General features: G+C 36.3%; 1 protein-coding gene and 1 long non-coding RNA gene across 9 annotated transcripts in view; one reads left to right on the forward strand and one right to left on the reverse strand.

The window, feature by feature from the left end:
- Window positions 1–27,895, forward strand: part of SATB1 (SATB homeobox 1) — a 97,397-nt gene that overhangs the window by 30,740 nt on the left and 38,762 nt on the right. For all 8 annotated transcript variants that reach the window (XM_044753895.2, XM_044753891.2, XM_044753893.2 and 5 more), the window contains 3 exons: window positions 17,236–17,347; window positions 19,655–20,109; window positions 27,628–27,840. In XM_044753895.2, the coding sequence (XP_044609830.1) occupies window positions 17,236–17,347; window positions 19,655–20,109; window positions 27,628–27,840 (780 nt within the window). The remainder of the gene's footprint in view (window positions 1–17,235; window positions 17,348–19,654; window positions 20,110–27,627; window positions 27,841–27,895) is intronic.
- LOC139041401 (uncharacterized) lies at window positions 1,113–27,728 on the reverse strand. Its single transcript, XR_011496477.1, has 3 exons — window positions 27,605–27,728; window positions 1,969–2,057; window positions 1,113–1,248 (listed from the first exon to the last, which is right to left on the reverse strand). It is a non-coding gene; the product is annotated as an uncharacterized lncRNA (long non-coding RNA).

The following is a 27,895-nucleotide window of genomic DNA, read 5'->3' on the forward strand; positions in this document are numbered from 1 at the left end:
TGCTTGTGTGGTCACTGCATAAAGGTGTTATGTTGCCATCCCTCAGTGCCCAAACCCAGTGTACAGTCATTCCATCATCTAGGATAATTGAAGCGCTGGTCTACCTTGATTTTTACTAAATTTTCTGTTTTTCTTTTAATTCAAGTTTAAAATGTAATCATGAATGTTAGTCTGTCAGTCATTTGAACTTGAACCGTATTAACTCTGCTGTGAACATTTGTACAACTGAGGTATTCTCAAAATGTATTTCTAATATGATGCTCGTGAAGATACTGGGTACCTTTGGAAGGAAGCTCATGGTCTTTGTGCTACTGTTTCGTGGGAACTTCGTGCGTTTCAGGTTTGCTGCATTTCAACCCATCAGCTTTGCTTTGATATTTGTTAGCAATTATAGGAATGAAGCATAAAGTTGATAATTAATGATGGCTTTCTGTATTCATTTAAGGTAAGCTATAGCTGCAAGTACAATATTCTCTGTATTGTTGAGTGTCCATTTCTTGAAATTCAGAGCAGACTTTTTATTTTAGCTTATCTTCTTCTATCCTCCCTCTTTCACTTTTGGAGTAAGGAGAATGTGAATTTATAACCATTGAATACAAGTAATTTAAATTAATTAAACACAGTTAAATCAATAGGATGATATAATGAAGCAGGTGACTCTTACCTCTGGGACTTTGGGTTTTGCACACAACTCCAGATAATATGTCAGTTGGTTACTAGCATTTGAAAATTTGAAATGTCCTAGAAAAAAAATATATACATATTTCTTTTTATTTTACTCAGAATTAAAATATTTATAAACATACAGTATAGGAATCTCATGCATCTTCATGTTACTAAATGCCTCATTGATTTTGGAAGTAAATTCAGGCAAAGATTTAAGGCATCTACTGTGAGCTGGAGAAGAGGATGCTTGTACAAGTATTTATTGATACAGGCAGTGAGAAATAATTGTTAAATGACATCAACATTCAGCCAACAACCTCCACCTCACTGTAGCTTATAAATATAATTGTGAATTTACTTAATGTTATCATGGGAAATGAATTGAATACAGACAATTATAACGTTAAACAGAATGACAAAATGAAATTCGGGACGTGGTTTTGGAGTCATACGTTGGTGAATTTCTGTAGAGAGGCCTTCAGAAGAACACGTGGCCGTAGGTAGCTGGAGACAGCGCTGTAATCATTAAGTGGTGAAACTAGGCTGTAACTGCACCATCGGTTGTAATCGGAATCTTCCTTTCTTTAAAAAAATTTTTTGAAAAAATTATGCATAGTTTAGCTGTGGCAGCAAATATTTGAAATTAATTTAATATTTAATATTATGAAAAAAATGCAACCTGTTCTTTAAATGGAGTTATTTTATATTCTGCTGCGTCATCTTCTCTTTCCTTCTCTAGAATGAATCCATGAATCTGATACTCAATTCAGAATGTTTTAATTATGAACTATTTTTCCTTTGCTTCTTTCTTAAAAGAAATGCAGGCACTCTAAGGCCTAAGCCCAAAATACATGCTGAGCTTAGTAAAACTACTCTTTCTTTCCTCTTTGGTGAGAATTGGTGACGAAGATGCTATGGTGAAAAATGCCTAGCAAATAAATACTGCCTCAATCTTGTACAAAATGGGACCTAACACCAAGACAAGCTAAGTGTTAAGATTTTGTTTCCCTTCTGCAGAGTTTTGATTCATTCCCTTGAGAACTCTTAACATACAATTCAGCATACCCATTTTGCTGTACATTAAGACGTGGTTTTGTTTAATATGATAAAATACCCCAGTAGTGAGTATGGCTATAGGATCCCTTGATAATATGCTTAGCCGAATATTCACCCTGTAGGCAAGTAGACTCCCTTTATAGAGTAGAGACCGGGGGACCAGGAGCAGGAAGTCACCAGGAATTTGCCTGGGGTGTCTGACAAGTGTCACCTCCAACGCTTTTAGGAGGATTGTCCCACACTTACCAAGCCAGATGTCCAGTTTGGACTTGGAATCTTAGAACTAGATGATGTTATCCTTCCCACACTTTGGACAGGTGAAGGAGCCAGTGTCCCTAGAGGTTAAAGTCGAAATGCTGATTAGTGATGGACCCAAAAGTCCTTTCTCAATGATAAATTTTAAAGTAAGTATAGATTTAAAAATGAATACTTATATTTTGGTACAATAATGTTTTCTTTGATAATATTTGCGAGGTTTTCTCTAGCTGCAGAAATTCTGTAAGTGTGCATGTGGTTTGATTTATAACTCATGCTTTTATTTCTGCTAATGCTTTCCTATCATAAATCTGCCCAAATAGATTGACATCCGTTTATTAAACTTTTTATACCATGTGTTTGTTTATTTTTTGAAACGGTCTAAGACATAAGAAACAGTTAGCTTATTTTAGATCTGAAGTTGGGCATTTTGTTGTTACTCTTGCTTTTTTCAGTGGATGTGGTTAGATAAGTTGGGTGTGGTATTCTGACCTGCAGGTAAGGAGGAAACAATAAGTCTGATTTGGGGACAAGAAAGCCTGTGGTCATGAGAACTTTGAAAGTATGGATTTGGGAGGTAAATTGAGATTTTTAAAAAAGTAAACATTTTGATTTACAATAAGACGTTTCATTTTGATTTTCATTTTCCCTAAAGTTTTAGAAATTAAACTTAAACACTGGATAAATATATATACATTTGATACAAGGATAGATTGATTTTGTTAAAGGTACCGTAAGTAAAGGGTCAGTTCTTACTTCTATCAGCTTAACATCTTCCTTCTAAAAATGTTTAGGTCAGATATTCCTGAGAGATTTTAATCTGACATGTGCGTTTTTACCAGTCCTTCCCACCACATGCATGCACACATGTGCACACACAGTCACACATCACAACTTTCACATTTTTAAGGTACTGGATCATTTTCTGTTGTATTTCTTACCTGGGGAAAAGTAGCTTCAAGCCCAAATCCTACATAAAGTGAGAATTGTCATTTTTATTTTCAAATAGCAAAAGATATGTAGAATTAATTTAAATTTGAACATTCCGTTTAGAAGTAATATTGAGAAAAATGATTTTTTTTTTCCTGACAGCATGTAAGGATCTAATATATGTCAGACTGTTTTGTTAGGTACTGGCAAAACAGATAAACAAAGAAATTGCTCTGCCCTCTTGAAGCTTAGCATTTAACCACGCTGATTCTCTAAAACTTGACAGGCATTTCCAGAGACATTTAATAAACCTCTGTGTTCAGTTGATTTTCAGTCTGTCTTATACATAGCGCTGGAGCAACAGTGTAAAAATCCCTATCAGTTATGCTATATGTATATTTTTTTAACTGTGCTTTGTGTTATTTTTTCATAATTTTTAGACTGAAATGACCTTTCTGAAGTTTTTAATAGACATTAATAATGACATTCTCTCAAGAGACTATCCAGCATCGGTGTTCATATATTTCGTGTGAGACTCTAACCTATGAAATTTATTCACATGTTCACATACTGATTCATCCAAAAATATGTATTGACAGTCTGCTGTGTGCCAGGACCCTATTTCCTGTGTAATAATAAGGGTGACACATCTTAATAGTTGAAATAATAATAGTTAACTTTCATTTAGTGCTTTTGATGTATCAAGAGCACATCTGTCACGCGAAGGGGGATGGTTTTATATTCCCATCTTCAGTTGAGGAACCTGAGGCATGGAATGTTGAAATGAGCGGCCCTGGTTCCATAGCTGGTAAAAGTAGGGGGCAGGAATTCATCATACCCATAGCTTGTGAGCTTCACCAGGTATCCTTCGTGGTCACGTATATAGATAAAGGACTGTTTTTTTTTTAATGCCTTTGTCAAATTAATTTGATGTGTTTTATGAAATACTTAGAGTTCTCTGAAGTACTGATAACTACTTACAGTTTTCCAATTCTCACTACTGAAATTTTTCTTTAACATATCTGTTTTGTTTTTGTATCTTTGATTTAGTGTTTGGTACATTGACTTGCTCTCAAAGTACCATTGTTTCAGGCCCCTAATTATGAGAAGGCGATTTAGACCACAGGGCCTGACTTCTGGGATCATCTGGTTTGGGGGAGGTTCCAAAAGATTTGAATGTAACAGCTCTGTGGCAGTCACTTCTCTCCCCACTCCTCTCACATCCCTCAGGATCAGTAGGTATAATTGAGCTAATAGCCCTTTGTTTTGAACCCCAAGACAACGTTAGGCATTTGCATTAGAAACAGTGGGCGGTTGAATCTCTCAGTCTATTTGAAAGTGCAGACCTTAGTCATCCACTGGCCTGATATGATGGACGAGGCTATAACTGGAAGTTCCATTTAAAAATAGAAAGTTTCCTGTTTGAGATGTACTTGTAGGGTTTTGTACTGGCCCCTTCCTATGATAATATTATAAATCTTGTTGTTAAATATCATGTGTTTTGGGGAAAAGCTCCATGTAGGCTTTTCTTTCCTTTTTTAAATTACGAAACTTTTCCCATTCCTTACCCTCCTGACTGTGGAAATCTGAGGTTATGAATATCTGCTTTGCCAGGCACTGAAGTGCTTGATACTAATTGGATTTTATTACCACTTTCACAATTGTATTAATGGCAAGATCCATAAAGGAAATGGTCAACCGATCTTATATGAGTAGTTGTGTGAATTGCTAAACTTACATCAAATAATTTTTTCTGCCTCGTGTTTTGAACCAGTTATTACTTTATTCTAGTTCCTCTTTCAACTTAGACAGTGGTATATCTGCTCTGTGTTAAATTATAGTATATGGAATCTACCATAAAAGTATCCTCCAAATTGCAAGTTTTCCTTTTTTAATCTCATATGTCAGGCTCATTTGTAGCCGGTTTAGATACATAAGGATTTCACTGTAGCTTGATGTTAGTTCTCTGTAACCTTTCAGATATATTAATCAAAAAAGCCAAACTTAATAAAGCATCTAGCTTAAAATGGGTTCATCTGAAATATTGTACAGCCACTGTCTTTTCACAATAGTAAAACATAAAAGAGTTTAAGCCGTGCCAATTTAGCGTGCTTAACACTGTGTAAGTACTTCATTTTCACTTAATAGATTTTTACCTATGCTTTGTTTTAGCTCTGAACAGGTTTCCTTTGACCTCAGAATCACTAATGCAAGGAAAATTACCATATCGTGAGATCATTTCCCCTATTTTTTCTGATTTGCAGAATAATAAATCCTGCCAAGGCTTAGGGGGGCACACACGGCCTGAGGGAAAGCCTATTCACTGCTATTTTCTAATTGTCTTTTTAAAAAGTTAACCAAATCATGCTAATTAATCTGATTTCCTTGCTAAAACAGAGCTAGTTTTAGAGTGCTTTTTGAGTGTCTTTTTTCACAATTACTACTTAAATTTCAAGTTGGGCTCTATCTGGATTTGCCTTTTAAATCTGCTTTATTTCATGTCAGATTTGGGCCCCAAACAAACTCATAAACGAACAAATAAAAACCCCTAAATTCAGAATCAGAATCATCAAAACAAAACAGATACAAGCACCCAATTTTTCCCTCTTTCATTGGAAACTGCTTGATCATAACGTGCTCTGAGTATAAAAAACATAAGAGAGCCTTTAACATAACAGGAGAGAGCAGCGTCAGCCCGGCTCTGCAGCTCGTTGCCAATTGAAGTAAGGCACGCTCTGGCTGTTGGGACTTTGAAATCTAGACTTAAAAGTTATTTGTTCTGTTTAGCATTTTTAAAATGATTCTATTAGGAATTGTTTGTGCTTCAGTTTTAATTTTAACTCATAATGATTGTAAAGCACCCTGGGATGCTTGCATGAAGGGTGCTACAGAAATGTAGAATTGTATTGTGTTTTAATATGCAGTGTTATTATGGGGTGCTCGTTTCCTCATGGACAATTCATAGGTTGCAGAATTCCTCATTGTAGTGAAGGTGGCTGACTTTCATTGTCTTTTTTTCTTTCTCTCATTCTTACTCTAAAACTTTATCCTCCTTAGTCATCATCTTTTTCTTTACTTTCCTCTTTTTAAAGAAGTTTATCTTGTATTGCAGTATTTTCCCATAAAAATGCTAATCTACTTTACTCTGAGGGGTTAAAGATGCAAACCAGGCGATATGTTGAAAGTTGAGAAAGATTAAAGCTTTAATTTCTAGGACTATTTGAGATCACATTCTTATCTAGACAAGACAGGGTACTCATCATTGGGTACCACCCACTGTCCTCGGCTTGTCCCGTTTTGCTGTCAATCCAGCATTTGTTCCCAAGCAGTTCAGAAATGTGGAGCTAACCGAAACAAGTATTAACTTTATGCAGCATCACAAAAGTATTTCCCAGAATGTATTGAAACTCCTGGTTTATGTTAACATAGGACAGAGCTTGATCTCGTTTTCTTTTTATTTCTTAATGGAATTATTTCTTGTAATATATTTCTTCACCAACTTGGTTCTGTCACTTTTTATGTGAGTCTTTGGTGTCATCGCTCTTTGCTATCACTTTAATAAGTAAGCTAGTGGCTTTCCTTACATAGGCATCAAGAACGGAGCCCTGTGAGTTTGGGTGAGTCTCCATGCCTCAATTTCCTCATCTGTAAAGTAGGAAGGGAAGAGTGTCAATTTTCAGGATTGTTAGGACATTTAGAACAGTCCTCAGTTCTAAAGTATGTGATAACTTTAGTTTTTCTAAAAAGTGGGATTGAGAGATGAAATCACACTTGGTGGGTGCTGTGTGGTCTAAGAGACTTTGCTGCTACATGGAAGATTTTGATTTGGATGCAAGCTTCACTTACGGAAACAACCAAGAGCTTTTCCTTTGTGAAACAGTTAAAGGAATGGGTTATAACTCATTCTCACCTTTAAGGGACACTTTTAGCACCATTCTTAGAGTCATTGTAAAGTTCCGATGTATTCTAAAATGGAAGTGGTGGAGACCCAAATGTGTTTAAGTAAGCACATTTGCAAGTTAAGCAATATGATACTTTAGACTGGACAGTGTGAAAGAAGATAAAGATGCCTCATGGGACTGTTGTCTGGATGTGAGTTTTTCCCAGTATCCTTTCCTTTTACACTCCTCACCCCGACTCCCCACACTCAAGGCTCTGTCCAACCTTTATGCACCCATTGTAGCACTTTCCACATTGTTCTGAAGTTATCTGTGGACTAACTAGGCTCTCAGTGTACGCTAATTGACTGCCACAAAGGGTCTAAATTTTATTCATCATCACAATCCTAGATCCTGGCACACAGTAGGATCTCAGGAATATTTGTTAAACTGAAACAGCCTTATACGATTTTCACCATGTTAATTTCATGAACCAATAAACTGTCAGTAATTTTATTAGTAGTAATTTATAGATACTTGTATCTGTGGTATCCTACCTTACAAAATATTTTTCCTATTAGATTTAATTCTGAATTTTTAATTTACCTAACCAAAAGCAAATTACTTCTGAAGTTTTGTCTGAGAAAACTTACTGATATTTGAAGGCGTCCCATATTTTTACTTATATTGTCATATTCTTGAATATATGTTTGTAAGCAGAACAATAGTCTTGGGGAGTATATGGGACCCAGAGATCTGAAAAAATGCTATAAAAGACCTAATTAAATGTCACTATTAAGCACAATCTTTAACACCATATTTCTAGGCACATTTAAAATTTTTCTTCTGTAATAGAACATATATTTCTGTGTGGCTAATACTTTTTATTTTGTCTCAGTTGTGTTATATTTGAGAGCCACACTTTTTTACTATTAGTTCCATTTGTCCATTTCTCATATTTAAAAATAAAGAGGGAAAATTTCAATAACAGAGTCAAATGATTTATACACGTATATGCTGATGCCAAACATGGACATGTTAACAGTCAGCACCACCCCTTGTTAGCTCACAAGCTCCATCCCTCAGTAGATGTTCTAAAGACCACATTTGGCGTTGGAGACTCTGTTTAGAACTATAAACACAATGTGTAAAAATCAGCTGTATAAAGGTCCAGAATCACCTGAATTTAGAGAGAGCTGCAAGTGTAGATAAGTGTTCAGCCATTCCAGAGTGGGCCTCAGGGACTTGGTTTGTCCACCCTTCTGCATGAGCACCAGCTCAACCTGGAGCACACACCTCCACTGATGGACGGGGCTCATTATTTCATGAAGTACAACCCGTCCAGCACATTTCTACCATTTCACCATAACTCCTAAAGAGGTGATTACCGGTATGTGGCATTTTTCTGAACTATGAAGCATTTTCGTAATGTTGATAGAGATGAGCCAGATTAATTTGATTTTTCTCTATGACGTAATCCAGAGGCAACATTGGTTTATATTTATCTAGTAGACATGGGAAGTCTTGTCTAACAGCTGACAATATCTAATAAAACACATAAATCAAGGACGTGATTTAGCCCTTAGTCTCCTGTGAAATCTTGGATCAGATCTGAGTGAGGTCCACAGACCTGGCAGTGGGCTTCCAAGGCTTTGTGCAGACCCTGAAGTTATGTCACTTTTGGGAGTATCTGTGGGGAGAGCTTTCATAGGTTTCATGAGATTCCCAAAGAGAGTTCTGTACTCCATAAAAAGCTAAAGGCCAGACTGTCTTTTCTCCCTAATTTTTAGGCATTTTGGCTTAAAATCTAATAGTGTTCATGTCAAAAGAGGATATAAAATCTGTGAAGAGTTACAGAGCCTAGTTCTAGTATTTACTTTTGGAAAAATGGATTGTTCAAACTACTTTAGTTCTTTTTTTCACTCTGTGGCTGAAAGTTTTTTACTATGCTCTATTTAGGACCTCTGGAACTTAACACAAATTTGCTATCTTTTTTCTGCTATTTCTAAGCACATATGCTAGAAATTTTAATCTCCATAGAGGATGGGAGATTTCACGACACAGTGCCATCAGAGAAAGTAAGCAAACATTCCCCAAATATGCAAGTTTGTACAGAGTGCTTAAGATTTAGAATCTTAGGACACGATTTTTGCTATAAAACCAAACTCATTGAATTTAGATTTATCTAATGGAAAACTTGTGAAAATTCTATTTGGAGAAGCACAATGTTTAACTTAATAACGATGAGTATATTTTTAATAATCATATTATAAGCAAGATACCAAGGGGCTTTAACCCTCCTAAAATTATTTTTAAAACTGTAGACGGGGATGTTTGCACAGTGAGTGCCTGCGAATGGATGGTGTGTGTGATAACTGAATTTTCTGTAGTCACTGACAGAGACCCTGTAAGACCTCTGTTTGAGAAGACAGAGGGATTTCATCGAATCTTAAAGCTGTTAGGAGGGACCTTGGAGATTGTCTAGTTCAATTCCCTTCATATTTCAGATGAACAAATGTAAGCCTCTATGTGCAGTTAATTTGAAATATTACATACCCTTAGTAATAATACACCTTTTAACAAATGTTTTCCAGTTTAAACTCTTTACTGACATATTCAGTTGGTTGGAGTAAGGTTTCAGTGTGTAGTGAGAAAGAGCTAGATAGGTACTTATACAAAAGGACAGAACAGAGAATCTGGTTAAAAGATATTATGTGGACCTTACATAAAATTACTTATGTGGCAAAGCCATATGAACTGTGAACCCACATTTTCTGTAAAAATTATGAATTGGATATTTAAGTAATTAATTAAAATTTCTGTGATTTGAAATGATCACATTTTCCTCTTTAGGAAATGTAATAAGAAAATTCGAATTGGATGTGTTCTCTTGGTGCTTCCTTTTGTATTCCTTTGGAGCTCTGTTCTGAGTTTCCACTTTTAGCGCGGTACAAGGGTTACTTTGTGTGAAAATGTCGTTTTCAGGCACTGGGATCGATCAAGATGGCAAGAGCCATAACTATGACAACTGGAGTTTAAGTAAAATTTAGGAGTGACTAGTCTCTTCTCAACAAATTGAGATTCCGAATATGCCCCAGTTGTATCTCCCAAGAGGATAGCTTAGAAAGCAATAGAGGATCCAGAGGGAAAGATTTGGGAAACATAAGCTAACATGCACAAACAGAATATTACACTTAGAAATCCTGCCATTTGCTTCTCAGAAATTGAAGCCCATTTCCCTTCCTTCCCACCCCCAAATACCAGATGGGGACTACCTGTTAATTTTCAACAAATTCGTTCCATGTCACCATCTCATATGATGCCTTTTAGAGCTTGTTTGTAGTATTTGATATCCTTTGGGACTAAAAGAAAACCCCATTTCCTGAGAATCCCTATTAAAATTGTATTTGAATGTGGAGTTGATTCATTTGATCTGAAATTAAACTTTGACCTTTGAATTTTCCACACACATATAAGACTGCTGTAAAAATTCAGGCCATAGGCAGACAGGACATGAAAAAAGGAGGGAGACATCAGAATGTATGAAGCTGCACTCCTCAAAAAATAAAAATGTAGAAGAATAGAGAGCCAGCAGTTTGACAGATTGTTCAGTAAATGCTCATTTTATTGAAAATTATAAAAAGGTGCTTAATGCCTCTGTGCCATTAATACAATACATAAAAAGGTTGCTGTCAAGATTAGTGTTGCAGTCTTGAAAATTAACTGTAGGCCTCTATGCATCACTCTGCATTGACTGAGAAGTTAAAGGTTTCTGTATATACATTTTGCGTGTGCAGACATTTATTTCAGAAAATAATTATTTTAGACTTTATGCCAAAGACATTAGCAGTGATGTGCTTTCATTTAAAACATGGACATAACAGATATATATTACAGACAAGGTAGGCCATGAAAATCGCCTTATAGAATTAAACCTGTGCAAGATTATTTCCATTACTGTCTCTCTAGAGTATTCCAATTCAAAACATACATTTCTTCCTACAGAAAAAGATATTCAGATTCCTTAGTTGAAATTAATTAGCATTCAGAAACCAGATAGCATGTTTTTGGGTATTCATGAGATCTCTGTTTGAAAAAAATGTTTTTAACTTGTAGAAATGTGTTGCAACACACAGATGGGAAGAAAAAGAAAAAAAAAATCTCTTTAGCAAGCACTGTGTGTAAAAGGAATATTACATTTTGCACGCTCCTGATTGCTCTGTGTAAACAGTTTTTGACATCTGTCTTTATAGTTTTCGAGGAGAGGAAGACTTTGTTAAAAGAATCATTTTTATACAGCAGTCACCATTTTAGTCTTGCTTTACCTGTATTATGAAAGCAGATGGTCTGCATGTCTTTTGAATATTTATAACTATCAAAAACAATCTCTTGCTATTCACCCTTAGGCTTATGAGATGTCAGGACTGTTCTGGTTGAAAAAAATCATCTTGGGTGTTTACAGAAAGAGGATTACATTAAGCTGAAATGACTATACATTTTCCAGTTTAATATTTGTCCATCAGCTGTTTAATCGTATTTAGATAATTGTGTAAATAAGATGGGTAGCCTTTGCCCTCTCTGTTGATGGAGCCTGAAAGCTTTAAACATGGGTGAACCACCATTTTGGAGATGCTCTTGCTACCTCCTCCCACCTAAGTTAAACCATCCACAAGTCTTTAGTAAGTTTGGATCATGATATCACAGTCCTGTTAAAAAAAAAAAAAAAAAATTGTGCACGGAAAGCCAGAATGGAGATCACATGAAATGCTAGGGAGCTGCTGGCTTCCGGGACAGGCTGTTTAGTTTATTAGAGTATATTGTAATATGCAAATATGGTACAGTACTCAATTACCCTTTAAAGATGGCATGGCTTTCTCTTTATTCTCCATGAGAATGAAGAGCTGGGAGGGTATTTTGGAAAACTTTTGGTATAGTGGGGGTTAACTGTTTTTTGACTGGAAGCTGAGCAATCAGAGATAACAGATTTTGCTGTGGTTGGTTGATTTGGCAGAAAAGCATGAACAGTTTTGGTTTAAATGATTGAATAACCTGATTAGCATTGTTTTGGGGTGGGTTTTTTTGTTGTTGTTAAAGGCACAACAAAGCAATTTTAAGGGTAATCAGATCCCTGGCTCTCCCCAGTTGACGAACCTTTTCCCAGAAGGCCTCACCTCTCCCGAATCCTCTTCCTTGGCTACTGAGATGACCAAGGAGAAAAATAAAACTGTCTGCCTTCAGTGTCTAAGTGTGTTATAAATACATACCTCAGTGTGTGTCATATTCTAGCAGAGGTTTGAAAGAATATAATATTTTGAAAAATTGTGTAACCTCAACCAATTCCTTGTGGGTTTTTTGCTGTTTTTTTGATTTTCAAATTTGGAGACCTGCTGTATCTTAGAGCAAAGGTTCAGAATGTTCTAACTGTGTCTAAGTCAGGCTTTAGAAAAATTCCACCCTTACCTTTTCACAATTAGAAAGGTTATAAATAATGTATTTGGCTGAAAAGGAAGCTCAGCCTGTGGCAGATGGTATCATTCTAGAGTACTGGGGTTTCTGTGAAGATGGCATTCTTTCAGATCGGAACTTCAGCAGACTCTCAGAAAGAACCGAGGCTCCTCATAGCGAGTAGACATGTGCTTTATGGATCTTAGAAAAGCTTACAACTTGGCTCCTAGGATGAGAATATTGTGTCACACTGGGGTTATGAGACCCACAGCCAATTTCTGCCGACTTTCAAATTGTATTTCCCGACGCTGAAAGCTGTGGCCTATTCATTGGTCGGTGTCCTGTGTAGCGTTTGAACTTGGCATTTAAACCGACCGAGTTTTGTCAGCCTGATTGTTTTATTCTCTGAACATTGATGTTTTACACAGACCGGCCACTGAATAGGAAAACTTGCAATACGAGTTGTGCCTTTTTCAGAGTGCTTTGGGGAGCTCATATAAATAGACACCGAGAGAAAACTGGAATAACATAACCACCGAGCATTGCGACTTCCGAGACATCTGTGAAAAACCTGGGAAGGGATCTCTTGCAAATTAATGAACGAAGGTTCTTCAAACTATGAGTTCTATCATGACAGCTAAAAGTAATAGATTTAAAAGATTCATGTGACAGTTAAGCTGCCATTACCTTTGACCTTTAAGAACAAAAAAGAGAGGAGGATTTTCTGGTAGCCTACAGTAATGGCTTATTTCAGTGATCTTTTATTGATCACCTGACATGTGCACAGCCCTGTGATGAGTCCAGGCTGCATGGAGATAAGACTCAAGGCTCAGAGCCTAGTAGAAAATAAAGAGCATGACCAGTGCTATAGTGGTGCTCTGTGTGGGATGTCTGGGAAGTCAGGAAAGGCCTCCCAGAAGCGGAGATACCCCTGAAATACATCCTGAGATGAACAGCTGTTACCTAGAGGTGGGAGGGGGCATGGTTCAAACATCTAAATCACGGAAGTGCTATGTGTCTTCCTGATGTTAGCTACCAGGTGCAGGCCGGCTTCAGAAGATACCACCACATTGGAATATTGCAAGTGGAAATATATTTTTTCCTTGGTGTTTTCCCTTCTTATCACTTGACTCGACTGGTAACTTAATAATTTAATTAGTATATTCTTCGTTCTTTGCAAGAAAATTTGACTTAAAATATATCATTTAAAAATTTTATCTGATATGTTTCTGTTAATTAAAAGCATAGTCTTTCGACTGATCTGAAATGTGATCGTATAATAAAAGCCCAATGAGGAAGAGGAGGCAGAGAGTTGTCATAGTAAAATTAATATCTCTTAAGTCCATCCTTCGTTTGCCCAGCCTCTGTGCTAATTGCATCATATTCATTATTTTATTTATTGTCTGTCGAAGGGTAGATAGCATGTCTCTTCAGGTCATTATTTTTCTAGTGACCTGCCCAGTGCTTGGCACACAGTAGGAGTTCAGTAAATATACACTGAATGAATGAAAGAAAATGCCTTAACATAAGAACGGATTCTCAAAACAGCCCCCTGAGGTGAGTGCTGCTCTCGTTCCCATTTAGCATGGGGAACTGCGATAGAGTAGTCAATTAATTTGATTAAGGTCACACTACCAGTGTGTGACACATCTTGGACTTGAATGCAGATTTAGGTGATTCTGTTTCATCAAATGAACATTTAGTGTATATTTAATAAATGCCAGGCATTTGGACTGGAAAATAATATGGAGCCCCAGACCTGGAGGAACTCACAGCTTTGTGTAATCTTTTTAAACCAATATCTCCTTTTGATTGACATAAGAATCCCAAGCCTCTCTCCTTAAAAACATGGGTCTTGGTCTTCCCCCTATATATCCCCACCACCTAGGAAAATATTACCAATTTTGACCCTCAGTTATTTGTATTATCAAAACAATAGGTGTTTCTTTATGATTTTCCAAATTTAGGGTTATAGTAGTGAATCTGATCCTTCAAAAGCTATGTGTGCCACGAGATTCTGAAATCTCACCTGCCCTTGAAACTCACTAGTCTAGTCAGATGCTCTACCTAAGCCTTCAATCGGGATTTTACTACAAGAAAAAAAGAAAACAGAAACCTCTTTCAGTGGCTGCATGAGCAATTTAATTGTAGAGATTACTGTGTGTTGTTCCAATAAAAATAGAGGTGACCCCAAGTTACCTGAGTTATGGAATATTCCCCAGCCCCCTAAAAGCACAGGAAGAGAGAGAATCTAAAAAGTTGCTTTGGTATGTGTCATAACCTGTGGATTAGGCTTTCGATTGGTGTCTTGCTTAGGCTAATATTTACGTTAATCAGAGTTCCCTGAGCACGTACCTCTTGACAGAGTAGAAGGCGCCCAGAAAGTCACTTAAGGACAGAGCCTACCAATGTAGGGTTAAACATGGGCAGAGGGAAGCTTCAATGATCCTGCACATATGGATATTATTTTCCACATATGGATAATATCTGCATAGCACTATTACATATGGGCTCTAGTTTTATAAAAATATTGCAGACTTTTTTTTCAGAAAGTATGTATTCTTCTTCCTTTTTTCCCCCCATATATTTTTTTCATTGTTGTCATACTGAATCACAGTGAATCAAAATGATCTGTTTATGTATCTGTCTTCCTAATAGCTGGTAAACTTCTTGTAGGCAGAGGCTGTGTCGTATCCATCTTTGTGTCCCTAGTATTAGGCACATAGTAGGTATGCAGCAAAGAGCAAATTTCATATATAGAACTATTAGCAACTAAAGTAAACTGGATGTTTGTCAAAAACCTCAGCAAAATATAGATATTCCATATATTTCTGAAAATTAAGACATAAACTGCATCTAAGACTTATATGCACTATTATATTAACATTTAAGCAACTGCCAGAATGTCTAAGTATAAGAGTAATAATTTTTTAAAAATTAACCAAAGTGGAAGAACATCAACTGTCATCCATCTGCAGAATTACCATTATCCATCAGCAATCTCAGTAGTTTTATTAGTGTCTGTCTGTATTGATCCATTATTAGAATAGAGTAAGTGTGATTGAAGCTGACGGATTGTTAACCGGATCAGGTAATCTTAGGGCTCTGGTTTTGGCAACCTTACTAAGTATCTTTTTGTGCTCTGGACCGAGGGAGGCTCTTAGTAAAATTGCAAGCTACTGGATTAATGGCAGAGCATCATGAGCGCATTAAGAGTATCTTTTTAGAGAAAATGTGAAAAGGACTATAAAGTAGAAAGTGTCAAAAAATATCACAGTGCCTCTTAAGAAAGATAGCTACGTTTTACATCAATAATGCAACTCTAGCTTATCCTTCACCAGAAGTTCTTCAAAGATCCCCAAGACTTGGGGCCGGCCCGGTGGCGCAGCGGTTAAGTTCGCACGTTCCGCTTCTCGGTGGCCCGGGGTTCGCTGGTTCGGATCCCGGGTGCGGACATGGCACTGCTTGGCAGCCATGCTGTGGTAGGTGTCCCACGTATAAACTAGAGGAAGATGGGCACTGATGTTAGCTCAGAGCCAGGCTTCCTCAGCAAAAAGAGGAGGACTGGCAGTAGTTAGCTGAGGGCTAATCTTCCTCCAAAAAAAAAAAAAAAAAAAAAAGATCCCCAAGACTTACATATTACAGGAATGTGTGCATGTCACAAACTTAACACTGATAATGGATGTCAGGAGAATCCATAATAACCAAAAGAGGTTTAAATTAAAAGTAGCTTAAAGAAGATAATGATATAAAAATACTTTTGTCCCCAAACTGGCTTTTCTGGTTGTTCACTCCCTCCCAAACACTGCTGCCTTCAGTGAACTATTTCACCACTGACCAGCTGAAGTCTGAGATGTAAGTTCTCATGTTTCCACACCTAGGAGTAGGGGATGGGTTGGGCTGCAAAGTCTAATTATTCCTAAGACTCAGTTGGAAGTTAATTTAGCTGCTACTAGAGAATATGGGTGTTACGGTTAAAAATAACCATGAATTAAGTCACTGAAGTTGCCATAACCAAAATTTGCTGGGAAGAAAACACTTTTCTTTGTTGAAAATGAGTTAAAAAAAATAACTTTAGTAATACATCAAAATCATTGTCTTTCTTCATTTTTATATGTTAAACTGTCAACTCTCTGTTTCTCAGGCTTTTATTAAAAAGCAGGATGAAGACAAATGACAAAATAGGTGATTTCTTTTCTTGGTATCCTTGAGAAATTAGTAAGCATGAAAGGCATAGATTTAAAAATTTTTATGGTTAGTTTGAAATTCAGAACTCAAACTTTACTACAGATGAAGCTAGCAATCGCATTGCAGAATATTTTTTTTTCTTCTGATAGAGGATCTCTGTGAATAGTCCATTTTGTCCTTAAATGTGGTCCGTCAACCTTTGAACAGTGTTAATACACCTCCAGTTGAAACCCAAATAATAGGAGTGGAAGGTGTAAGTGGTGTTTCCCAAACGTTAACGTGCACACAGATCCCCTGAGATCTTGGTAAAATGCAGGTGCTGACTGACTAGGTCTGGGGTAGGGCCCAAGATTCTGCATTTCTAATAAGCTTCCAGGTGATGCCAGTATTGCTGGTCCCTGGGCCATACTTTGAGTAACAAAGATGTGGAGTATAGTCACTAAACCTCGAAGTTGCATTTATTTATGAATTGCAGTCCTAAAGTCTTCTTCACATATTTGGATTTGGTGGGATTGGTGAAAGTTTGTCAGCCCAGGAATAGATGACATTGATGGAGGTTCCATAAATACTAGAGCCAAGTCTGTGGATTTGATAGCTTTGTACTGGTCTCAGTGGGCTGTTGCTTTCTACTTAAATAAGCATTTGATGATCTACTTAATGAATTTTCAGAAGTCGAGGCTTTAGGCTAAAGTATGAAACAAAAATGTGTCGGTACTCAGTTGATTTTAAAAAAATACAGTTTCCACAATTGAAATCATTGCTGTGTTCCATCTTGTGCCGCTATGTATTACAAATGTTTCCCCCCCTTTTCACGCAGAGTATGATTTCTTCCATTGTGAACAGCACTTACTATGCAAATGTCTCAGCAGCAAAATGTCAAGAATTTGGAAGGTGGTACAAACATTTCAAGAAGACAAAAGATATGATGGGTAAGCAAAAAACCTTTGCAGCGGTGGCTACATACCATTACGTGTCATTTGGGGGTTTATCAAAGTCACATCTAAAGCCAGGTCTTTTGATTGCCCAATTAGAGATCAATTTAGAATGTTTCCTTGAGGGTGGGGAGTGGGTATGAGTATAATGAGATAATTAAATTCAATAAATGTTTGTGTTTAAATCAGCCAAACTGACTTGGTTGTCAGACGTGCAGGAAATCGAGGCGTGAGGAGGGGAGCTGTCATTTTTTAACATCTCAGTGAAGCCCTAACCAGGCCTTGAATAACTAATATTAGCTGCGATTTCTCTCAGAGATAAATCATGCTTTTATGTTTTTTGTTTTTGTTTGAGAGAGAGAGAAATTGCCTGTTTTTGCACACAATTTTTCAGGAAATTAAATTGTATTTATAGTTTCCACAATTGAGATCAAGTGATTTTTATAGCTCTAATCGTCAGCCCCCTTAGATATGCACTTTGGTGAGCGTAGTCCTTTACCATCCATACCAGAAAAATCATTTCATCATTTCTAAACTTTTAATTCCAATATAGCATCCTATCTTAACACGTTGGTAACTTTAGGTCAATATTTGTTACACAGGAAATACATTAAAATTATCTGCAGTGTACAATGACAGATAAAAGTTGTGTGTTGTACCTAAGCATTTAGATTATGACTTTTTCTCCCTACTGAGTTTGTTAGTGTTCACAAAAGCAAACAGTGTGATTAAGGTTAATGTTTTAATTTCTATTAATGTTTTCTTTCACATACTTATACCTTCCAAATATATTTTAAAATAATATAGGAATGGGGGGTTTAATATGCATAGAATTATGCCCTGTTTTAATTCTATTTCTGTTTACTTCTGTTACCTTCATTTAATAACAACAATAATAACTTTTCCTAAAGATTTTAAGAGACAAGAGAACGTGAATTTTGAGCATGTTTTAGCTTTTAATATTTGAAGAAAAACCATCCATCTACCAAAACAGATTCGTTGCCTTTTATAGCTTAGAGCTGTAATGAAGACAATGCATCATTTTTGGAATAATTGCTTGAATTACTATTCCCTGTGAATGGCCCACTTGGGCTGATTTCACTAGTAGAAATGAAAGGTTTCCTCCCCAATTCTTAGTTATATTTTGCATATATCAGTGATTATAGCAATATGATAAGTTCCTCTAAATATAAAACCTGAATATCTAACGAAAAGATAAATGATGATTAAAATCAAGCCGGAGTCTATACTGTGGTGTGCTATTTCGAAGGACTCACCTATTTACATACAGTGCCATGCTCAGCCCTCCAGTCAAGAGCATCAAACCAGTCTCCTTGAGACAGCAAAGCATTTGACACACTTAGAGCTGACTCTCAGCCAGTCCACATGAGGGATCTAGCCAAGGGAGAAGCATTCATCTTGGGTAGGCAGTAATAAATTGCAAAATCGTCACAGTATCACCATTGTGCCAGAACAACACCCTGCCCCTTCCTTGAAAGACTGTCTTTAGCATCTGGTGATAGTCATAGCTTCTTCAAGAAACATTTCGGTCTTAGCAACATTGGGTATACTGGCTTGCAATACAATAAATTATCTGCTTCATTCTAAAAAATATTTGCAGATACACCTGCCACCCATGAAGGTTAAAATTAAATGAAACAAGCCATATAAGATATTCAGCACAGTGTTCAATAGGCAGTTATTATTACTTCTCATTATGACCACTTTCATTATTTATTATATTGGTTACTTCTTTATATTCATGGCTAGGTAAAAATTGAATGTAGATAACATTTATGTCATCTTTTTTGTTTCAAACCTTTTGCCTAGAGTAATAACAGTTAATATATATCATGAGAAAATGCTTGTGTATTTCTTTTTCCTTTAGTTGCATATGAGATCTTTCCTTAGCTCAGCTCATCTTTCTAGTTGTCGTTAAGCAAATGATGTTTTTCTAGAAGCTCTAGTTCTCCTAAACATTGCTTATAAGCCTTCTAGAGGTAATAAGTGAGAGTGAATAATAGTTTGATCCCAAAACTAGCTGCAGAGAATTTGAAAATAATTGATTTTATGCCTTAAACCTAAAGTACATTATAAAATTAGATCAGAAGTAGTGTCCCACTCTCAAAGTTTGTGGAATTGTGCGTAAGAGGAAAATGAAGAGTTCCATCTTGAAAGTTTTTTGGTTTAATTGGATCTTTGATGTGCCCTGTGCCTACTGTCTCTATTTAGAAAATGATCAGAAATCTTTATCAATACCCATCATTGTTGGCTTAACATGATTTTACTTTTTGTCTACTTTAGTCGAAATGGATAGTCTTTCTGAACTATCCCAGCAAGGTGCCAACCATGTCAACTTTGGCCAGCAGCCGGTCCCAGGGAACACAGCCGAGCAGCCTCCGTCCCCCGCACAGCTCTCCCATGGCAGCCAGCCCTCTGTCCGGACCCCTCTTCCGAACCTGCACCCTGGGCTTGTGTCAACGCCCATCAGTCCTCAATTGGTCAACCAGCAGCTGGTGATGGCTCAGCTGCTGAACCAGCAGTATGCAGTGAATAGACTTTTAGCCCAGCAGTCCTTAAACCAACAATACTTGAACCACCCTCCCCCTGTCAGTAGATCTATGAATAAGCCTTTGGAGCAACAGGTTTCAACTAACACAGAGGTGTCTTCCGAAATCTACCAGTGGGTACGTGATGAACTGAAACGAGCAGGAATCTCCCAGGCAGTATTTGCACGTGTGGCTTTTAACAGAACTCAGGTCAGTTTTGTTCTATTTAGATGTGGTTCTTGTATCTCTCTTTCTCTCTCCTTTTTTAGTCCCATCTGTACTAATCTTGATTCTTTTACTCTGTACTAACATTTTATCCTTCTCTTCCTGTGATCACGTTGTCTGTTCTTGTGGTGCCTACATTTTATCACTCCTTTCCCTATTATCCATCTCCTCGACCAAGAAAAAGCTGTGTACAGATTGATCCTGATTCAGGGGCCTTGAAAGAATAAATTAAATATCAAAATATTTCAAACTGGCGTTACCTATGCTTTCACGTAATGGAATCATAGGCTCTTAGTAGAAGATGGAGAAAAGTTTGACGACTTGGTCAAGGCGGGATTTCAGGCTTCTTGCCTAACATTTTTTCCACGTTACTACCCATGTCAAACATGAGTATATAAATATGCCCTATTGAAGGTCCTCTCCAACTTTTAAAAAACAACATCTTGGGACTCAAGAGTAATTTCTGCCATTTAATTCTGAACAGCCATTTAGAAAAAAAAATATGGCTTATTAACATAAAATGTTTCTTAGCTTTGTCTTCTCCCCTCCTCACATTATTGTTAATGTTCTCCCAAACCTCATTCTCTAGACCAGAGATCAGCAAACCTTTTCTGCAATAGGCCAGATAGTAAATATTTTACGCTTTGAGGGCCATAGGATCTCTGTCATATTGTAGAGGGCTAAGCAACCATAGACAATAAATGAATGGATGTGGTGTGGTGGTGTTTCAATAAAACTCTTTACAAAACAGGCCCTAGGCTAGATTTGGCCTGTGGGCCTTAGTGTCCAGAGATCTGCATATACCCCTGGTGCTCACACCTTTGTCCTCCTGGGAAAATTCCAGGGAAGATAGTATCAGCATGGAAGAAGTTTACAGGGACTTGGAGAAAGGGTAATATATAATAGAGAACGCTTAAGACAAAGGTATTTGAAAAGTTCTAAACAAATTGATTCCATTAAACTGTGAATGAGAGGATTTTTTTTTTTTCATTTCTTTTTTTGGAAACTAGTATGATATATATGGTGTTTATTCTTGGCCCAGGCACACTGAAAAAAAAAAAAGAAAAACCCAAAGAACATGTAACTTTGATTAGAATGAGGACATTATGTCCTTTCGACTTTCTTGTTTTACCACTGTTCTTTCTTTTGTCAAAAATTTTTTTTTGGCCTGACTCATACTTTCCTTTCATATTTAAGTTGTTTTGTTTATTACATGATTATAAGAATAAAATTCTGGTACAAAAATAATCTAGCATTAATTCCTTGTTGGCAGAGTTTCCATACCTAGGAGAATCCCCGCTGTGTCTTATTTTTGGCTTGCCTTAACTGGATTGAGAGTGAGGAGGCCTGACAAAGCCCTTAACGCAGTGTTTGTTTTCAGTTTCTTTTCGTTTTTCATACATCATTTATCTATTTTTAAAAGGGCGGTTGCTGAAGGTTATGTCTCAGGTTAAAATCTTATGGTTTTAGCTGGTTCTATGTTTTTACAACTTAAGAAATGTGTTCATTATTAGCTGGTAAATTTAACATGGCACCTATATTCAGTTGGGAGGTAATTATTAAAAAAAAATAAGATGAATGCATGAATGAATCAAAAATCAACCTTCTAGATACTCGAGTCTATTTCTGGCAGCATTTTTTATTTTTGTAAATAGCGGTAACTGCCAGTAGTTCTCAGTACAGCCAAAGAATAGACAGGTCTCTACATAAAAGTTCACTAAAATGCTTGTTGAATTGAATTAAAGGCCCACAGACAAAGACACCCTTGACATAGACACAAGTGACATACAGGTTTACTGAGAAGCATTTTAAAAATTGAGCAAATTGTTGTTTCTTAAGGCGCTAAGGAAAGTGTGTTTTATCTGGAGGAAGAATGACAAGAGAGTCCAGCTGAGGGACATAAGGGTGAGGTCAACACCCGTTGGTACAGTTTTCCTTCTCTTGGGTGATGATGTCACAGGCATTACTCTGAAGAGTTGACCGTTCGTTCTGCCTTTGGTTCTCACATTGACAAATTCCGTGAATATCTATAAGATGTGTTACTGGAAAAAAGGCAGAATTCTCTCTTTATATACCATATTAATCTCTTTGAAAAGATAGTCATCTCTATGGTTAACATTAAAAACAATGACTATTTTTCTGAAGATGAGAGGAGAATGAAAGTACAGCTTGATACTGATCTCTCTTTATTAATAATAGCCAATTTAGAAAATCATTACCAAAAAATTATTAGGAGCCCTGGGTGATAGAGGGGTTTTATTTTAAGCCTTTATATTGGTAATTGCTACTCCTCAGTCGCAGTGGATATTGGGCCATATTCGAAGCTGTTTGATTTAAATGAGTAATTTTCTATGTATATTTAAGTGTTCACATTTTGGGAACTAGCTTTTGAACACACAAGCATGCATGTATTTTCGGTGGTCATACTTAAAAAGCACACATGCTCGCACGCGCACACACAGCTGCATTTATTTTAATGATTATACATTCATATGAATGCATGTAGTGTGTTTATTTCAAAGTGTATGCATTTCAATAAAAGCAGGTGCAGAGAGAGAGTGTATGGTGTGAGTGTGGAGTACGAAAATACACATGCTAATGCATATGTATAGACAAGGAGCTCTGCAGAGTTAAATCGCACATCACACATTTGTGTACACTTATTACAATGTGCAGTTCCAACTCTGAGTTTAAAAATTAATGTAAAATGTGTACATACAATTGCAAAATTGTATAATATCCGATAAAGACATTGATGCCCTATAAACAGTATGTTAAAATATTAGTATAATAGATAATGTGTTATGAGTTGAGATATTTTAGTTATTGACAGCTATATATAACTTTAAAATCCTGTATTTCATGTTTTAACTCTTAATTAGGGAATTTTCCCATCATCTTAATTGGGTCTCCTAAATTAAAACATACCCCCCTCTTAAGACTTTCACACATGACTATTAAAAAAAATAATAGTCTTCCTTTTCTGAAAATTTATGGTGAAATTCATATAATTACTTGTTTTAAAGACTTTTTCCCCTCCTGAATTGATGGGCATATGTTCTTTAATTGCTACTGAAGATATCAGCTTTTAGCATATGTCATTCATTCAGTTATGCCTACTTGATGTCTTTTTAATGGAAACCTGTGGCTAAAAATAATTGCTGAGGCTTCTAGATTTATACTTTTCAGTTCACTTCTCTGTATTATTGCTGTTTAAAGGTTTTGATAGATGAAAATATAGTCTTTAGTGCCTTTTTTTTTTTTTTAAATAAAACCCAGAGTTTAACTCTGATCCCATTCTATGGCTTTTTTCCTTTTGTCTCCCCCCTCCTCTTGTCTTTGGCACACTTTATTTTCCAGTAAAATAAAGAATGAAGATGGATTATTCAAAACTGATAACAGTAATGGACCATCATGTAATGTTTTATTGAATTTGAGTTCTGTAAATTATGTGGTGGAGAGAAATTTGCCTGCTTAAGTATAACAGAAATTGCTGCTGTGTTCCTATAATTCTTCACAGTGTAATTTAAGAAAAGTCCACTATCCATATCACTATTGAATAAAAGGTAAAAAGGTGCTATTACCCCACCATGACAGCTCTTGTGTAGCCTCCCAAACGGCAGAGAAATGCGTCTGCTTATAACTTACTTGGCCTGAGTCCAAGGTAGAAGGTGGAGTTTGAATTTGAAAATAGGCTTTCACCTGGACCTGTGATTAAAAATTCACCAAACAACAGAGGCAGGTAGCCTTGAAGAATATTCTGTGTATTTTCTTTTTAGGAGGGAGGTTTCAGCAAATCATATTTTCCTTCTGAGGGCTTTGAAGTTCCATGAAGCTGATAAAATCTATTTGAATCAGTGATTATGTTCAAAAAGGAGACAAACGGCAGGCCAGACAGGCTTTTTGTTCAGATTGGCAGTCTCTTTCGCTTATCTGCTGTTTTAAAGAATTCAGAATTAGCTTTTGGAAGTACTGATAATATTTATTGAAGGTTTTTGCTTTCTTTTACTATTACTAATGAATTTTACTTGTAATAACTTGTAAACTCTTTTTGGAATGTAAAAAAGGTTTAGGAATTCATCAGTACGTTCGCTCTTTAATTGAAAAAGTCAGAATTATCACTTAACCACTATGTAATGACAATGCAGAATAATTTTGTGTTTTCATATATAGGGCACATATCAAATTATTTGAAGATACAGAGTCCCAATGAAAAGCAGCTTCTCATTTTCAATAAAATTAATATTCATAAGGTGCTGGTAACAGTACATAACATACGATTCTCAAGTTCTTATCAGAAACAAGAATGACTAATGGTTTTGTTTAATTTGTTCAAGTTTATCGAGCACGTATGGTATACAATACTGATAAATGTTTTGGTCTTGGTGTTTTAACGTATTCTCTTGAGGTAGCAAGTAAGGTACGTGATGCCCTTGACATATTATTTTTTAGCACGAAGAAGAATTTTTGGTAAGAGATCCCTCTTCCTATCCACTTGAGGGATTATTACAAATGACCTTGACCTAACTTGACAAATCTGAACTGTATTTTTGACTATGGGGAAATGGGAAATAGGGGCCACGTACATCTTGAATCCATAATTGCAGCTACTCAGGTAACAACAACCTGAATGGGACCAAAACATGCATTCCCATATCCAGATTCTAATGGTATTAGAATAATTTTGCATCCAGAATTATTCTCAAGTGACATGATTTTTTTTTTTGTGGTAATTAACACATTCTAATCAAAACATTTTCTAACAATATTTTCAAGCATTTCCACCAGGGGGCACTCCCCTCTTTGAAAGCCTGGGCCAAAAAAAAAAAAAAAACCCCGAAGGTTTCTAAAACACCTGAGACTGTCTACACTGGCGGCTTTAGAGCTCTTTGAGTGTTCCAGGGTTTGAAATATTGCATTAAACCTTCAACATATTCCAGGTAGAAAAGCTGCACTTGCTCCAATAGAATAATTTAGTGGAAATAAAACACTTTTCCATTAAAATACTTCATATACTCAAATGGGAAGTAATGCCAACATCAAAATATGGGTAGTAAAATTTCTAAATTCTCACTCACATGACCTGCTGTCTTCTACTTTAAGCCATACGGGAAATGACTTCCTTTCATGTTAGCAAGAATTGATAGAAAACATTATTATGTATTTTTTCATATGTTTAATTTTCTCACTATAGTTCTCTACTGTCTCAGGAAACATACATAATAAAAAGATGATATATTATTTTGTAATTGGAGATTTATAAATGTCTAATTTCAAATTTCTCAAGTAGAATAACATCCTAAATATTCATGGGATCTCATTTTACCTAATCTATTTTTTTTTATTACTGAACAATTAGTGTAGATAAGCATCTTATAAAGTGTCACATAACTTTTCATTGAAGGCTCACCTTGGATAAACTAATAATTACCATTAGAATTTACCCATAGGTAGCATACCTTGTTCTTATGTTTCTATCATAACCCATTTGCAATTTTTTCCTTTTGTGATCTGAATACACATAATTAATCCATTTAGTACATATTTATCAAACACTTATGTGGTAGACATTGTGCTGGGATGGCAAAAATGAATATTAGATTATTATACTCAAGGAATTTATAACATTGTGTTTATGTATACTGTATGTTTCTGTCTGCTTCTGTCTAGTTAATATATATTGCTTTGCCAAGCACATCTTTTAATACATAATATTTCATGGCGAAGAGTGTGAAGTGAGGACTATTTTTTACACCTATTTTCATTTTTTTGAGACCAGTATTTTTTGGTTTCAGTGTGACACATCAAAAACACAGTGAATCTAATTAGTTGGCCTTGTGCAAATTAAATAGCTGGATGATTGACTGCCTGTTTGACTGAATTTTAGTTAAATTGACTGGATGTTCTGCTCTTGTATAAACACAATTGCAACATTACTTGTCACTATTATGAATGGAAGGACCTGTACCCTTCATTCTTCAGTCACATTTCTTATGGTGAAACTAAAAGTTTGGGTCCAACTCCAAGCTTTGGTTGTGTAGACCAAATAAGAAACTAAAATGTAAGTCCCCTGAACCCATCAGAGAATATTTTTTAATAGTAACCTGTGTCATTTTAAAGTGGACAGTACTTTTATACTGTCTGCACTCAAAGATTATATTTGGGCAATATGGTGCATCAGCCCTGAGGAATTGGGGACAAAGCTAGGACAAAACATGCACTTTTTGAAAACCCTGAAAAAACCCAAATGTTGTAATCTTGGGGCTCAATTGTTTTGACATGACATTTACCTCCCCTTCCCCAAGTGTACCCTTTCACCATTCTGCAGAGTTATTGGGAAATGAAATTTGCAAATTAGATTTCGGCCTTGACAATCTTTTCTTCTGAGCTATGTTGTGATAAACTGATATTCTGGCTAAATGTAGACAGCAAATGTGCCTTGGTATTCCAGGCATTATTTCATGTATGAGATTGGAGGGATAAAGGCTTCTCAGCCTCTATCAAATGGACGGAAAATTTTTCTAATCCTTCTATTTTATATAATGCCTTAAACAAAATTGGGGAAATCCACCCATGTTTGAAAGTGTTCTTTCAAAAATTTTTTCAAGAAAAGTAGTTGACAATTAATGCTCTATTATTTGGGCAGAAGGACATCTTAAAAGAATTTACTAATGGTTTGTAAATTTCTCCCATCACTAATAAGGATTTCTATTCCTTAAGAAATTTGATAATTACAGAATTTGGTAATATCCTTTTCATTGGCACATTATGATGGATTTTTGCAATGTGGAAAGGGGGTTATGTATTTCAAATTTAATCTGTGGTTTCTGAAGTTCAAAATTTCAACCTGTTACCCAGAATTGTAATATAGCAAGATAGAGTTTAGAATCATTTAAGGTAGTCAGTATGGTTCCCTTAAATGATAAATAGAAGAATCACTTCTCATTTCAATAATTTGAAAATTAAGGAATAACCTACAGTATTGCCTGTGAAAACAGCATAAATCTTAGATGATGCTTTAGTAATATTTTTTCTTGTAATATATTACAATTCATTTTCTGGTATTTTGTTTGAAAGTTCTGTTTCTCTAGAAATGGCTTTGTTTCTTTACATGTTGGGCTGTTGGCATTCCACTGCCTTTGTCTAGGCAGCTTGAGAACTATACTGTTCAGTGCTGTTGTATTATGAGCATTTCCTTTATTCTTAACTTCCCTCCATCGTCCCTCTGTGAAAGATTTCATGCCAAGTTAAGCTACTCAAAGGAAGGAGACCAATTAGGCAGTTTCAGTTTATGTTATATGTAAAGCAGATGCTTAATAAAATTAAGAATACAATTGAGGCTCTCTTCTCTACCACCTCAGTTGTAACTAAGATATTCCTATGTAGATTTAATGCTTCTGGCTGCATTTCCTAAGCCGAGTGGCTAAGCAAAGGGAAGGCTCACCGCTGGCCAGCAGAGCACGGGAGCAAGCTCACTCACCCTGTGCCTTTCCTTCCCGGCAGGGCTTGCTTTCAGAAATCCTCCGAAAGGAAGAGGACCCCAAGACTGCATCCCAGTCTTTGCTGGTAAACCTTCGGGCTATGCAGAATTTCTTGCAGTTACCAGAAGCTGAAAGAGATCGAATTTACCAGGATGAAAGGGAAAGGAGCTTGAATGCTGCCTCTGCCATGGGTCCTGCCCCCCTGATAAGCACACCGCCCAGCCGCCCTCCCCAGGTGAAGTCTCTTTCCGCCATGCCCTTCTAATTGCTGTGTGTGTGTGTTCTTTTTA

The sequence above is a fragment of the Equus asinus genome, chromosome 21, assembly GCF_041296235.1.
Source record: "Equus asinus isolate D_3611 breed Donkey chromosome 21, EquAss-T2T_v2, whole genome shotgun sequence".
Lineage (NCBI taxonomy): Eukaryota > Metazoa > Chordata > Mammalia > Perissodactyla > Equidae > Equus > Equus asinus.